The following is a 16,342-nucleotide window of genomic DNA, read 5'->3' on the forward strand; positions in this document are numbered from 1 at the left end:
AGTTTTCAAATATCTGTATAGAATACATTTTCAATAAATATAATACAAAAGTTAAAGCAGTCTCAAAGAGGTTTTGTACCTATGAAAAATTCCCTTTTTCCCCCCTACTATAGGTCGTTTACGTATGCAGCTGCCAGTGTGATCAGTTAAAGATGGAGGCAGTTGGTGCACATATTGATGCCATTTATTAAAGATATTTGCTATAAACACGCTTCTTTCATTTGCACCAAGCACAATGGCATCCATCCACTCTGTCTAATGAATCAAGTGCACCTATTGACACATGGTACCATGAAACAACTTCCACCCTGAATGTGTCTATGATTTCAGAATTCCCACTGTGAGCTCTGTCAATATGCGCTACAGATTCAATTTCACGCAGAGACGTCATTTTAATTTGAAGGGCCTTAAAGGAGAAGGAAATGCAAAGTCACTTGGGGGTGCCAAAATGTTAGGCACCCCCATGTGACTTTAATCGCTTACCTTGTACCCCGGGCTGGTGCCCCTGTTCGGAGAAAACAGCACCAGCCCAGGGTACCTATAGCGAGCGCTTCCTTCTTCCTGCTTCCTTTTCCTAAAATGCCAGTGGTCGGCGCATGCGCAGTAGAGTGAAATGACGACTTTTCTGTTAAAGTTCGGCTTTTCACTCTACTGCGCGCGCACGGAACCAGGAAGGAGGAAGCCTAACATTTTGGCACCCCCAAGTGACCTTGCCTTTCTTTCTCCTTTAAATGACGCAATACCCACTTCAACAATTTTGAGTGTAATTGTGTCTAAAAATGCACAACCGCTCACATTTTAATTAGAAACAATTGCATCAGATGGGAGTAATCTGCAATCACCATGTACCGATTCCCAGGTAAATAGAGGCAAACAGTGTTGCACCAATACTTGCCATAATGAGAGTGTGATGCTGCATAGCTGCATGTCACTGCACTTCTTTACCAACAAAGACATTGCAGCAGAATTGGGGAGGGCAGAATTAGTTTTGAATTTGTGTTGGTGTTTGACAACACAAATCTTATTTCAGTGCTGTTGATCGTTAGAATATTTCATAACAGAAAGTATTCTTTTTGCTTTACAATTTTGGAATAGTTATAAGCCACATTATTGCAAAAAATAATCATTCTGACACTTCTAGAAAAAAAAAGCTACCATACTATAAAATTAGGGTATTAAAAATGTTGATTTTTTCAGGCATACATGTTCCTACCTATATAATTTAAAGTGGTTGTTCAACTTAAAATTAACTTTTATTTTGATTTAGAGAGTGATATTCTGTGCGAGTGATTTGCTATCTGTTTGCTAGGATCCAAATTACCTTATCAACCAGGCATTGATTAGAGAATGGCATATAAATAGGAGAGGGCCTGATTGGAAAGATAATTAAAAACTATAAAAAAAAAAAAGACCAATTGAAGTTTTTTAGAATTATTCATTCTATAACATACTAAATGTTAACTTAAAGGTGAACAACCCCTATAATTGCTCAGACTGCTCTTCTGTTATCTATTTTTCTTTTTTAGATTTTATGATATTAACCAGTTTTAAACTGCTGACTTTGTAACGTGTAACAAGAACACCCTTTTCTGTTAAAAAAGCTTAATTTACTGATGCAGAAAACAAATCTCCTGATACTTCTCTTTTCTGTTATATAAGCAAAAACTGAGCAGAGGAGCATCAGGAAACGGTTCCTCTGTAAGTAAGGCTAATGCCACACATAGCGTATTCTCAGCTTGCCGATAATATGATACCTATGCTACGTGTGGTGTTAGACTAAATTAGGCTTTTGCCTCACGAATTGCAAAAGTAATCAGAAGAGCACTCTGAGCAATTTCACATTTTTATATGGTGGCTATATGTTCCCTTTTTAGCAGAATTAGAAAATAAAACCACAGGCTAGTCAGGCTTCTTGTTGTACATCAGGAGGTGAAGTATATCATATTCTGTAATAACTGCATAATAAAGCAATATGATTTGGTGCTATGTCTTTGGCCTCCACATTTTATGCAGTCCAAATGGAGTTAAAGAAACCAGGTTTATTTTATTTAGAGTGGGCACATGCTTAGCCTCTCTGGGGTTCTGTATTGCCCAGAACTGTGTGCAGGTGAAGAGGCAGACTGATCACTACTTTCAGAGGAAAGATATTTATCTGAGGTGATTCTTGGTTTGATAGAAGAAAAAGGGGTGTTCAACACGTAGCTTGGTGAGGCTTTGTTCAGTTGTTGCAGAAGATATTCATTAGTGCACACTAAAGACCTACATGGAAAAGAGAAAAACAATTACAATTACCATCTGAAGCTTGTATGCCACCAATTTATAGTATCCATATGCATATGTAGTGTTATCAATGTTTTTTACTCTTGCCTTGTAGCATATATACAGTATATATATATATATATATATAATATGGCCCAGTGTCGGACTGGCTTACCAGGATACCAGGAAAACTCCCGGTGGGCCCTCATGCTTCTATCTATTTAGCCTATTTCTGTATGGGAACAAGGAAGCTTGATAGATAGAAGAACAAAGTATAGTATGTAGAGACTAGGAGAATAATAAAGAGTTTGATGGAGGAGAGGAGGAATTAAAGTTTTGAGAGTGGGCCCATTGTCCAGGGTTTTCTGGTGGGCCCCTGTCATCTCAGTATGACACTGATATGGCCAACACTGGGTGGTACACTTTTGAAACATCTCTACATAAATTACTGTTTGTTTGTTTGTGTGTTGGCGGCTGCAAACTTTATTGTTGTATGTATTTATAGCGTGATGGCACACAGGGCACTTTGTTGGCCATGGGAAATCATCTGAAAGCATCTAAAAATACCTTGAGACTAAAACCATGGATTTGTTAAGGCTGTAATTGCACAAAATTAATTATGTGCAATAATTCAATTAAAATTTTTTACCAGCAGTGATTCCCACAGTACCCAATGATTAGCATTTTCAGGTTCTTTGACACACCTGTGAGAAACGACAGGTCCCCTGTGCCATTACCCTTACAGAACATGAAGAGAGACAATGTATAGCTAAACACTATCCTAGACAAAAAGCGAACAATCCTTCATTTTTGTATATTAACAGAAGCTTTAAAGGGGTGGTTCATCTATAAGTCAACTTTTAGTATGTTATATAATGCCAATTTCTTGCCAATTTTTATTTTTCATTGTTTATAAATTATCTACTTTCCTCTTCTGACTCTCTCCAGCTTTTAAAGGGGGGTCACTGACCCCCGCAGGCAAAAAACTATATCTCTTTGAGGCTACAATTTCATTGTTATTGTCACTTTTTATTACTTATCTGTCTATTGAGACCCACTCCTATTCTTATTGCAGTTTCTTTTTTAAATCACTGCCTAGTTGCTAGGGTAATTTGGACCCTAGCAACTAGATAGCTGCTAAACTTCCAAATGGAGAATTGACAAATATAAAGCCAAAAAAGTAAAAAACACATAATAATAAAGATGAAGACTAATTGTAAATTGTATCAGAGTAGTATTCTCTACAACATACTAAAAGTTAATGTATAGGTGAACAACCCTTTAAACAGGTGGACCTCTCAATTCTGGCCGCAGTCTGAGAAACATCACTAGTAGTAACTAGTGGTAACTCCACCCCTTGAGGAGAATGAACAATTTCTCAAAAATGTATTGAAATTGTGCATCACACAGGGCCCAGCAGGGTCCTCTACATAGTAATTGCCCCTTTCCCCCCCAGCAGCCACTGGGTTCATTTATCAATACTTGACACATTTGCACGGAAAGATTCCTTATCTGGAAAATGTCAGGTCCCAAGCATTCTGCATAATAGATCCTATACTTGTATTTTGCTGTTTCTTTATCTTTTCTTAATCTTGTTTCTTTATTCATATAAAACTAGCTATATCATTATCTACATAAGCATACCTTTGGCTGTCATGCAAGAGATTAACTGTCTCATGCAGTTTATGAGCCTGTTTAAGCTGCTGTTGTAGAGATTCCACCTGGAGGCTCAGCTTCTCATATTTCTGTTGCAAATCATCTGAATCAGACAAACACATTTGTTCTTAGGATAAAAAATATGGCAGGTTTATAGTCTGTGCTCTGTTCTAGGTTTCTCACATGTGGCCCCAATATTATTCTGTAGTGCAGTGGTTGTCAGACTTTTTTAATTTAAGCCCCCCTTGCAATAGGGTGGCTTTATTATAGGAACACTGCCCAAAAGTGATGTGCAGGTCAACATAAAGTCCTGCCTTCTCCAAACCTGTTCTGTACCAAACCCAACCTGGTGAGCCATTGCTCTTTATAAACCTGCACCCAACCCTTACGTCAATGGAGAGGGTGGTGTGGGGCAGGCGCAAGTATACAAATGACCAATTGCAGAGGATAATTAGGGGTACGCTCAGGGGGGCCATTGGTAAAGTTCGCCTGCCACCTGCCAGCGCCTAATTAGAAAGGTAATGGATAGCCCAGCCCTCCTCTCACTGCTCACTTAATCTCACCCCAATTAAACTCTAATCTTAGACTTCAGCTGTATCTAGAAGAGCAAAAAATGCACTCTCCCCAAATTTTACACTAAATGCCATTTAGGCTGACCTCCACCCTCTAAGCCTTCCCGAGGAAGCCAGTCCCACAGTTTGGGAACCACTGCTATAGGACAAAGACTTTAAAATATTAATTATAACCAGAAAGCAATCAAGAAAATAGAAGGCGGAAGTATTTTGATATTTGTATTTTTTCTTGCCTTTAGTCAATTCTAAATTAACACTACCTGAATAAAAGCCATTTGTAATCTGTCATCTGTTAATGCTTGGTCAGTGTTTGCTTATATAAATGCAGCTTATTACTGTAACTGTATGTACCCTGAGATGCAGACAGAATTCCTTTGTCTCCATTTGCAGTTGCCTTGCTTTCCAGTTTTGAGATTTTGGACTGTAAGATGTGGTTTTCCTCAATAACCTTTTTCAGTTTTTCCTTTAAAAAATCCTAAGATTACAAAATACATATGTAAAGAAATGTACTGTAATTGGCATACCAAGAAAGAAAGCCATGTCCCCAGCAACCTTTAAGAATTGTTTTCAAGCTACAGTGCCTGTGTAAGAGGACTATTCATTATCATCTTACAATAAGGGAGGATAGTTTGTGCCAAGTACTTTCTTTTTTAGCAGGGGTGGGCCAAGCCGATCGGTTGGCCACCTTGCCCCTGCAGGGAGGGACGGAGTCATTGCCCCCACCGCATTAAGACAACAGACGGGGGCAAGAGGAGGGGAGCAGGAAATTTTGCTGCCTGGCGCCCCCAATTGTTGCGCCCTAGGCAGGTCCCTCGTCTATGTACCCCTAGTTCCGGCCCTATTTTTTTAGTTGTAAACAAATATAATTTGTAAGTTGTTGTAAGTAAAATATAGACTGATATTTGTTACCATTCCATTTCTGTTATAGCTAATGATTTCATTCTTTATTGTTGCAATGCAGCATTTAGAATGAAGATAGGATACGTACCGTACTATCATATTCTTTGTCCACTCCACAACTAGTCCTTGGCATTGCTGTTTTATTGTGATTGGTTAAAAGGTAACTGGAAAGTAATTCTCTTGCTGGTACTAATAAAGGCATAGGAAGAAACATTACTTTAGTTATGTCTTTCTGCTACAGCATGCCATAAATATGTACAAGAATGCATTGTATGGCTCTGATATAAGGATTTGCCTGGAAAGGTGAAGCAAATAGAACTAGAAAGAGGAATAGATAAGATCTAACAATCACACATATGTAATCATGGCCAAAAATATTAGCACCTTTGCTCTTTTTTCAAACTCACCAAGCACTCTAAAATAAATTGATCAAGTGCAATATATGTTTAAAGTTGACAAAACCAAATTAACACCATTCTGGGTGTCACTATTAAAATTACAGAACTGTCCATTCAGAATGTAACATATCCTTTTACGTTTGAAAAAAATAAAAAACTGACAAAATTATTGGCACCCTAAGGGGCACATTTACTAATCCACGAATCCGAATGGGAAAAATTCGGATTGGAAACGAACATTTTGCGACTTGTATTTTTTGTGATTTTTTCGTCACCATTACGACTTTTTCGTAGCCGTTACGATTTGCTCGTATATTGTCACAACTTTTTCGTATTGAGCGCTCATAAACGGCACAAATATGTGCAGGACCCAGCATTCTGAAACTGGCTTTAATATTTGCTCCAAGATGCTCTGGAAATCCCCTGATTTTGTGGTTCCATCCTTAAACTCAAGGCACCCAAGTCTCAGGGACAGCAAAGTGACCCCAAACATCAGTCGAATTCATTCATGTTTGACTGTAGTCTGTTCTTTTCTTTAAAGACTTGTTTTCCCTATAAACAAAAAGATGCTGTGCTTTACAAAAGCTCAAATTTGTACAGCTCCTTTCATTGATTTGGCAACATGGTGCGTGTTGAATCTGTTGTACCTTGGTTTGAAGGGCAGCTTGAATTTGTTCATCCCCACCTTAATTTAAACAATCCTTCTCTGAGCCTTTGATCCAATGTTCTCTTGTGTCCAGAGAGACTGACTGTATTTGGCTTCCAACTTCTTGATTATATTACATTGTACAGCACAAACAGGAACATTAAGGTCTCCTGAGATGGCCTTGTAGCTTTGAGATTGTCAGTGCTTTCTTACAATTCTCTTTGTCACCTTCTCACTTCTCTGCTTTTCTTTGGTGTGGTGCACATAGACTATTCAGACTGGCTAAAAATGTGTGACTCTTGTATTGCTAGTGAGTTTATGTAGAAATGAAATGAGAATCCATATATTTCTTAAGACATCTAAAAGGTGCTATTACTTTTTTCCACTGTAAACAAAAAAATTCATGTCAATGACCAGTCCAACAATTTTTTAGCAGAACTGGTGCATTATTTTAAATAAATGTGCAAAGGTGCTAATATTTTTGTTTTGGCCTTTTAGAACAGAGCACTGTGTTTACGCCTATCTTATATGAAACTCATGTTACAAAGATATTTTTAATGAAAGTTAATATTACCCAAAAACCTCTGATTTTGAAGGAGGGAACCTGAACCATTCCAGTAACGGTCAACCAGGTCCATTAACTGCTGCAGGAAATTTGTAGTGGAATCCATCTCAGAAGAGAAGGGCCTGTCTTTCTCCTGGCATTCAGCACCACTAAACAAGCTGTCAGACTATGAAAATATAAAAAGAAATATCCCATTGTGCCTTCTGCAAAATGTAGTACAATGAAATTAATTTAACTTTTTAATAAACATGAAAAATGTTTAATGAATTTGGAAGTATTTGAAATGTAAAGGTCGAGGGGCAGATTTATCACCACAGAAAAATTCACCCGCTTTCTATTCATTACAAAAGGAATTTAAAAAGCATATTTATCTGTGGGTGAAAGTTATACTTCACCATTTGATAAATATATCAAATCTAGGAATAGAAAGTGGGTGAATTGTTCACATTTTTCACATTTTGATGAATCTGCCCCTAATTGTAAATGTAATTTGTTCTCTGGTACCTAATATTCACCTATTAATGAGCTGGCTTCTGCTACATTGTTTCAGGAGTCAGAACCAGCAGGGTATAAAATAGGAAAGAACCGACAGATACTGCTTTCAGCTGCAGTAAAATTTAAAATAACTGTAAAACCAATAAAAACGTGTTAACTAATATATTTAAAAGTCTTCTTTCATTATGTAAAAGACATTTTGGGTGAGGAAAATAAGCCCTGTGTTCACTTTTAGAGCTTCTATAACTATAGTGTGCGTATTGTAGGAACTTACATATTTAACTGCATATGAACTGACAGGTTTAGGAGTTAACAAACTGTTCAGGCTGCTGGATCTTTTCATTCCATTCGCCAGTATGTCCATTTTCTGAGCAGCAACATTATCAGAACGCCAGGTTTTCTTTGGGTCTCCGTATTCTGATTGGCTTTCCATTTTAGAAGTGAATTGGCGAGACAATCCCAGTGTTGGTTTAGAGGGCAGAGTGTAGATCCCTGGAACATCCGTAAATCCTTTTCTCAGAGCAGACAGATGATTTGAAGCCAAAGGGGAATCATTTAGGTGTGTGGAAACATACAAGTCTAGAGAAAAGCAAATCCAAAAGAAAACATGAAGAAGATTATAGGATGAAAAAGGTCACCCTGCAAGAAGATCTCATTGTTAGATTGTAAAATAATCTTTGCCATGTGAAGTGGAATAAATCTTAGACTGCTTTATATATAAAGAATGGATTTATTTGGTTAAAAAATGACCACAATTAACATATATTTACATTTCTAAACTAGGCAGCGTTACCAATGCTGTGGTTCAAATTGCAAAATACTGATGCCAGCCTTTCTAGGGAGCTAGACTGCACACTCAGCACTGTGCCGCCATCAGGGGGGCACAGTCCTCCCGGGCTTGGTGTATTTTAAGTTTAAAGGGGGGCCCGGCTGCGAAGAAATCTGTCATCACCGAGTGCCGCCCGAGGGAGCCCCCCTCTACAAGTTTAAAAAAAATTGTAATCAGGGCCCCCCATAAAAAAAAAATCAGCAGGCCCTGATCACTAAGTTTTTTAAACTTGTGGGGGGGGGGCCTGATCACAATTTTTTTTTAAACTAGTGGGGGGGGGACTCTGGCCCTATTTTAAATTGTAGGGGGGGGGGACTCTGGCCCTATTTTAAATTGTAGGGGGGGGGCCTGCCCTGATCACTAATTTTTTTAAACTTGTAGGGGGGGGCCTGCCCTGATCAATAATTTTTTTAAACTTGTAGGGGGGGGCCTGATAACTAATTTTTTTTTTTAATTTGTAGGGGGGGACCCTGGCCACCATTTTTTTGAACTTGTAGAGGGGTCCTGATCAGCATTTATTTTTTTTAAATTGTAAGGGGGGGGGCCTGGGGTCCCCCAAATTTGTAGGGGGAGGGAGGTCTGGCCATCAATTATTTTTTGTAACTTGTGGGGGGGCCTGGCTCTCATTTGTACATTAAAAATGAAAACAAATGTGCAGCTTAGGTTAGAGTAGGTAACTGGTTAAAAAGTGTACCTTGACATGGTGGCAGGCTTGTCTGTTTGGCAGACATGTCTGTGTGAGTGTTTTTTTTTACTATGGGAGGGGTAGAGTTTGGGTGGGGCCCAGGGGGCCCTAAAATTTTTGCCGTATGGGGCCCTGTGATTTCTGATGGCAGCCCTGACTCAGCATGTGTATAGATATGGTAAAATAGCCATGCCTGTGTGTTTCTCGAGTTTAGTGCTCCCTACAGGATAGGTAACATTTTTTCTTTCTATAGCAGGGATCAAATATTATATGTGGCCTGGGGCTTCTTCCAAATCTTGATCTAACTAAGATTTGAGCGTAAAGGGCATAAAGTTGGCCATACACAGGCTAACAAAAGCTTTCAACTTGGCCCTTCTAAACATATTTGAAAGCTTATTGGTATACGTATGTGGATTTCCCAATGGCCTGCCTAACTAATATCTGGACGAACATTGCCCAGATACCTATCGGGAATGTTAGAAAATTCTATTGTACAAAGACTGCATTTATTCTCTCCACTCTTAATATGTCTTCTTTAGCCCCCATAACAATCCAATTTTTGACCCAGGGGCCAACCGATGGTATCCTCCTCATATGGGCTGGCATGTTTGTAGTTGAACTGGGTAAGGGTCCACTCGTTTAGTGCTCTTGGTAAACAACCAGGTTTTATAGCGTATGCCAACCTTAACACATGGACCTTTTAAAACAGGAATGCACATAAAAGCACAGGAGTACACTGGCAGTTCTCTAAAATAACATACAATAACATTTTTATGCTCACTAGCATTTTTCTTTACTGCTTTAAAACATTGATTGCTATTAATAATAATACACATGTATCACACAAATACATAAGGGCACATAATAACAACATGTATGCTTTACCTGTACTAGCCCTTAGCAACCTCTCACTGCTGAACTTGGGCTCATCTGCGTAAGATGGTTTGGTAAGATTCTTCAGGTCCCCTGTATATCGGTCAGCACCATCTACAAGACTGAATTTTGTCCTCTCATTATCGCCTGTTGCTTTGGATCTCACAGGAGTTGGGGTGAGGCAGTTGTTTCTGAAATTTTGTGACCTGCAATCTCTGGGCACAGCCGATTCTCCACTTTTATCTGCATTGCTATAATGTGGCTTCCTGGTGCAGTTTATGTCACTGGAATTCTGCAGAGGTTTGTCTGGTGTGTCATTTTCAGATGAGAGGTCGGAAAAGTTCTTGTCTGCAAATGTAACCCGGTAACCTTCTTTAGACCTTATAGTTGGGTCTTTGTTTGGGGAGCGGAGAGATGAGCGTGTTGGGGATGGTAATGGACGATATTCTGTGCAAACAGAAAGCATGGTACAAAACAAAAACATATTAAAAGTTATATGTGGTTTGCTACATATGTATATGCTATCTAGCAAAACTGAGAAACAGCAGAAAGTATTTAGAGAGTCATGCTGTAAGCTGAGCATAGTTTATTTGGATCTGGTAACCCCAAAGTAATTACTTATCTACTTTCATTATTATACCTGCAATCAGCACCGGATTTCTTATTTCATTCACCAGGGAGAGGTCCCCATTGCTCCGTATGGGAGCAAAATTTTGGTGCCCCAAATTTGTGCCGCTATAGGCTCAGGCCCTTGTGGCCTCGCCACAAATCCGGGCCTGCCTGCAATAGGCCACCTAACTGCTAAACAGTTGCTAGAGTTTTGCTGGTTGATAGTTACTTGCCATGGAGCAAGTTTTGTATCTGCTATTTTATTGTAATGTATGAGATCACTTATCCGGAAACCTGTTATCCAGAAAGTTCTAAATTACGGAAAGGCCATCTCCCATAGACTCCATTATAAGCAAATAATTCTGATTTTTAAAAATGATAGTCTGTTATGAGACATCATCTTTGCGGGGTCTGCTTCCCTTGTAGTTAAGCCACATTATATACTTTATATATATATTCTTTCCCGGAATTCATACACAATATTGTTTATAGAAGAAAACAAGCTAGGCAGCTAATAATACATTCAAATGATATATTTTAAGTCTAAAAACTTATTATACCAATACCATCCTCAAAGTCATTTTGCTCTCGTTGGTGCTGAAGATTTTCTTGTAGCTGTAATATCAAAGAGAAAAAAGTTATAAATAATATTTTTATAATTATTTTAAATTTTATTTCATAAAACAGATTCCATTTATTTTCTTAATACATACTGCAATTTTTGTCACGTGTGTATCAACGTCCGATACAATTCTGAACTACATTTCATTAGTAAAGCTGCAAATTTTTTTACCTGTGACACTATATAAAATAAGATCACAGGGCAGCCAAACTGCAGGACTTATGTAGAATGTAGCTGAATAGAAACTCAAAAATTAGGACCAGTTACATATATGTATTTTAGGAAGGATACAGAAAAAAAGTATATGCTGAAGAACAGCCAATTATATTTCACATTTTTTGAACAACAGTTTAATGAGTTATTAACCCCCAGCAAAGGGTACAGGCATAAGCAAATAGGGCTCAGTCCTGTTGGGTGCACTGACTGGCTGATCTGTTCCACTAGTGCTCAATGAAAGCAAAGCAGGCTACTAGAACAGTTAGTACCAGTATTATTAGAAAGACTTGTAGACTGGAAGGACAAATGGAGCAAAGCCAGTCAGACAGCTTGTTTTTTCAGGCACTTGTACCATAGTCACCATTTAGCTAAACCTCTTTTTCCAATACAGGTATAGTACCCGTTATCCAGAATGCTCGATCTCCATTCCTTAAGTCTACTAAAAAATCAATAAAACATTAATTAAATCCAATAGGATTGTTTTTCATCCAATAAGGATTAAGTATACCTTAGTTGGGATCAATTACAAGATACTGTTTTTATTTTGGAGCCAAAACCATCCTATTGGGTTTAATTACTGTTTAAGTATTTTTTTCTACTAGACTCAAGGAAGGAGATCCGAATTACGGAAAGACCCCTTATCTGGAAAACACCAGGTCCCAAACATTCTGGATAATGGGTCCCATACCTGTACAGAGAATGTATGCAATTCACCTTAGAAGCCTGGCACAATCATACTATGAGTTGTTTGAAATGTCTTTATAATGGTAATGGAAATTAGTGTCATAATTACTGTCAGACTGGACTTCTTAGGGCCCATAAGAGAACCTGACATCTAAAGTCCACTTTCAGGACAGCTGTCTAGTGCTAAACGCTATGGTCTTATATTGGTCTACACTGGGAACAAGAAATGGCTAATGTGACGTTTTCTTGACTAGAACCCACCACTAACAAAAAGTAGCCTGTTAACATGATGTTGAATAAGCTTCCTGTGCAGGCATAGGGATATACAGATATAGGAAGGCTTAGCCACCTGAAAATAGAGATCAGTTACTACTGTATATTTTTCCCCAGGCCTAGTTGATCCAGAGTGAAGTCACTTACAGTCCACAGTGATATCACTTCTGGTTTCGCAGTTCCTGTATCAGGCAAGAGTTAAAGCCTTGCAGGTGGAGTAAAGGAAGCAGGTTTGGAAAAGGGGCATAGTGGATCATTGGGTCTGGGTCAAGCACAAGCTCTACCCAGAACTATTCAGGACTGTAAATACAGTATAACAGTTTGTTCTAAGGAAACACTTACCATGGATTTAGAAGGTGGTAAAGTGCTGTTAAAATAATCTGCCTGTTCAAGATTCTGCTCAGCCTCCCTGCCCCCACCTGAAATAAAAGCATAACATTAAAAACAAATTCAGAAAGAGGAGTTCAAGAGTTTAATATCTGGTATTAAAGAAAAACTATGAATGATTACTTAACCAATAGATAGTTAAAGGCCTCTAAAATCTGCACCTTAATCTGCTTCCCCCACTCCGGTTGGGGGAAACAGTTTTATTTAAAAAAATAAACAGTCCCCACTGCTGCTAGGTTGCACACACTGGGAGGGAGCTCCCGAAGTGAACAGCCATATTATTTAGCGTGCATGAGCGAGACTCCCTGCTCACTTGTTATGTGCATGCATGTGACGTAGGAACAGTGGATGTGACTCACCCTCCTACCTCACATTCATGGACATAATGAGTTGTGGCACTCGCTCGTTATGCGCATGCACCACACCATGTCTGCCTAAACACTTTTTCATCTAAATCAGTGATCCCCAACCAGTGGTTCATGAGAAACATGTTGCTCCCCAACACCTTGGATGTTGCTCCCAGGGGCCTCAAAGCAGATCTTCATTCTTGAATTTCAAACTTGGAGACAGGTTTTGGAGGCATAAATACCATGGTACAGGTATAGGACCCATTATCCAAAATGCTCGGGACCAAGGGTATTCCGGATAAGGGGTCTTTCAGTAATTTGGATCTCCATACCTTAAGTCTATTAAAAAATCATTAAAACATGAATTAAACCCAATAGGGTTGTTTTGCATCCAATAAGGATTAATTATATCTTAGTTGGGATCAATTACAAGGTACTCTTTTATTATTATGGAGAAAAAGGAAATCAGTTTTAAAATTCTGAATTATTTGATTAAAATGGAGTCTATGGGAGACAGGCTTTCCGTAATTCGGAGCTTTCTGGATAACGGGTTTCCGGATAAGGGATCCCATACCTGTACTACCAAACAGAGCCTCCTGAAGGCTGCCACTCCACATAGGGGCTACAAAATAACCAATTACAGCCTTTTTTTTTGGTCACCCCCAGGAACTGATCTAAATGAACAATTTTCATAAAATATTCTTGTTTAGTAGTATGCGCCATTGGTCAATCCTAAACAGATCATTTATATCATCATTGAAAAACTCTCTATAAGATTATCCAGTGGCATATACTACTACTTTTCTAGGTGAAGCCCTAGAAAGCCCTACTAATTCACAAACGGACTGAAAGCGTCCGAACGTGTTTTTTCATAATGATCGGTATTTTTGCGACTTTTTTTTCGTTGCCGTCGCAACTTTTTCGTATGTCCCGCGATTTTTTAGTCGGCATTACGACTTTATCGTATATTTTCCGCGACTTTTTCGTCGCCGCCGCGAAAAATTCGGATTGGTTTTTCTGCCGTTTACAATTGCTCAATATGAAAAAATTGGACGGCGACGAAAAAGTCGCTAAATTTTCGTTTCCAATCCGATTTTTTCCCATTCGGGATTCGGATTCGTGGATTAGTAAATGTGCCCCTATGTGTACTGAAACCTGCAAAGGGCAATAGCCCACAGGGGAGATTAGTCACCCACGGTTAATCTTGGCTACCCCATGCAATTTAAACCGAAAATGCCTTTCACTGCCAATCAGCCTTATAGTTACCCTTTAAGCCAGACACAGAGAACCCCCCTTCCGCCCATTGACTCACCAGTAGAACTTTCTTGAAATGCTTTCTCCTCGGGTGCTCTACTTTTTGTTCTGCTATTCCTATAAATAAAAAAAACATATAACATTGAGGCAATTGAAGAATTGTGACCACCACTGGGCAAAGTTGCCTCTTCTAACAATTCATGGGGTTCTTAGTTTCAAAAGTTTTACCAGCACCACTAGGCCCAAAGTTAAACCCTTGTAGATTAGTTTATATATATATATATATATATATATATACAGTATATATATATATATATATATATATATATATATATATATATAAAAAGTATCAGTGGCTATAGGAAGCCAACTTTTTCCATGTGTTTTTTTGCGTAACATTTTCTATTACTTTCTGCAAGCATCAACACAGCTCTTTGTGGGCTGCTTGGTGACCTAGAGATCAGTTAAATATGCAGGCAGCATCACCACGAAGACAAAAGAAGTCACTCTGCATATCTGGCACTCCTCCCTCTCGTACATGTGCTATTAGCTGAAGAGACGGGACCATTTCCCTACACCAAAGCTTGCAATGTGGAACTATTACTCTCCCTCAGGAGAGAGTACCTATCCCGAAGTAAGTGAGTGTAAGAACAGAACTCTGACAAAATAAAATGTAAAGATTTTTTGGAATGTCGTTTATTGACTATATTTTGTATGAGCACTTTTCTCATATCTTTGCATTTGTCTGAGGCAACCATGTTTCAATTACTTTTGGCATGTGGTGAGTGGTGAAATTATATGTATCAGGTCCACATCAGAGAGCAGCCAAAATTAACAAAGTAATAAATATCTAAAAAAAAACTGTGAAAATTAATAATTAGTGACATTGCAAACATACTCAGCTGATCACTGAGCATATTTACTGTCATTTCCAAAAAAAGGCTTTTATAGGGTGCCTCTGCCCCATTTCAAGCTAAACTCACTATAAAACATTGCAAACCTTTGTCTTTACTTATTGTCTGTGCATCTAGCTGCTTCCACAGTGGATCATGAGATTGCAGCTATTCTGCACATGCTAATAATACAAACAAGTAGGGAATACATTATTTTAAGGAAAAATAAATGCATCAGTAGTGATAGCTGCCAGTGTACACTGTGGACTTGACCTGATTTCAAGATACAATGTGAGCATGATATTTTAAGCGATACAGTGGTCCAAAACACTCACAGTGCATCATGGGAATTGTAGTCTTTCTGAATGCAGATAAATACTGTTCAAGTGACAACAGCTGCAAGTGCATACTGCTAGATCTTGCAAACACAGAGCCCTCACAGAGCATCACGGGACAAATCTTTATAAAGTGCCAGTATTGGAAAGCTTATCTTCTATAAATTGTATATTGTAATACAATTAGCCCAGTATATCACATTCCGCTCATGATCACTGCAGTCGATAAAATACTCACACCTACCTTCTAAAATCCTTCTCATAGATCTCCAGCGTTTCATAATCTTTCGGTCGGAAATTTAACTTGGCAGCATTTCTTGCACTGTCCCACACTGCCCGCTCCTCTGTCCGGTTTAAAAGGGCAGCAGCCATTTTCAGAAGGGAAAGTTTCCACTGATTCCTTTGACTTAGTAACTGAGGAGGTACTGCATTGCCTGAGAATTGTATATGAAATGGCCCAGCTGACAGTTGGCTAAAGTCAGTGCATATACCAAACAGACTCTGCAGGAGTCATGGCAACAGCATTTGCACCACAAAACACAAACATGGGAGGGGACAGAGCTCAATGGTTTCTTTTCTATGTTAAGCATTTTAACCCTTCTGTTAATAGACACAGCTCAGAACTTTGTAATATGATATTAATGCAATCAAAGATGTTGGTAATTGCTTGTTATTAAGCACACATTAAGATTCTGCAAGTGGCATTGAAAAATGAGTATGTGGATGAGCTGATATATAAGCCAGAAGACTCAATGTGAGGCTTATGTTATTCTTTGAATGACCCCAAAATTGGTTCTCAAATGCTTAGCGTGGGTCCTCACGTTCCCATTTAACAATTATCTTT

General features: G+C 38.7%; 1 protein-coding gene across 3 annotated transcripts; it reads right to left on the reverse strand.

The window, feature by feature from the left end:
• Positions 1-1,518: 1,518 nt before the first annotated feature.
• lrrc36 (leucine rich repeat containing 36) lies at positions 1,519-16,342 on the reverse strand. 3 transcript variants are annotated; one of them, XM_002931692.5, is made up of 11 exons: positions 15,743-16,342; positions 14,329-14,387; positions 12,625-12,701; positions 11,054-11,102; positions 9,891-10,325; positions 7,766-8,070; positions 7,006-7,162; positions 5,476-5,576; positions 4,839-4,962; positions 3,904-4,018; positions 1,519-2,259 (listed from the first exon to the last, which is right to left on the reverse strand). In XM_002931692.5, the coding sequence occupies exons 1-11, from the start codon at positions 15,868-15,870 to the stop codon at positions 2,049-2,051; spliced, it is 1,761 nt and encodes a 586-aa protein (XP_002931738.3). In that variant the 5' UTR covers positions 15,871-16,342; the 3' UTR covers positions 1,519-2,048. The 3 variants fall into 3 exon arrangements, with proteins under 3 accessions (XP_002931738.3, XP_012817518.2, XP_031756684.1); XM_012962064.3 differs by having other exon boundaries at positions 11,048-11,102; XM_031900824.1 differs by lacking the exons at positions 14,329-14,387; positions 15,743-16,342 and adding an exon at positions 12,798-12,872 and having other exon boundaries at positions 11,048-11,102.

The sequence above is a fragment of the Xenopus tropicalis genome, chromosome 4, assembly GCF_000004195.4.
Source record: "Xenopus tropicalis strain Nigerian chromosome 4, UCB_Xtro_10.0, whole genome shotgun sequence".
NCBI classification, from domain to species: domain Eukaryota; kingdom Metazoa; phylum Chordata; class Amphibia; order Anura; family Pipidae; genus Xenopus; species Xenopus tropicalis.

Coding starts and splice junctions, on each gene's coding strand:
- lrrc36 (XM_012962064.3), bottom strand. CDS start 15,870: ATGGCTGCTGCCCTTTTAAACCGGACAGAGGAGCGGGCAGTGTGGGAC. Junction 10,326..11,047: donor TGACTTTGAGGATGGTATTG/GTATAATAAGTT, acceptor CTGTTTGCACAG/AATATCGTCCATTACCATCC. Junction 7,163..7,765: donor GTTCATATGCAGTTAAATAT/GTAAGTTCCTAC, acceptor ATATTTTCATAG/TCTGACAGCTTGTTTAGTGG.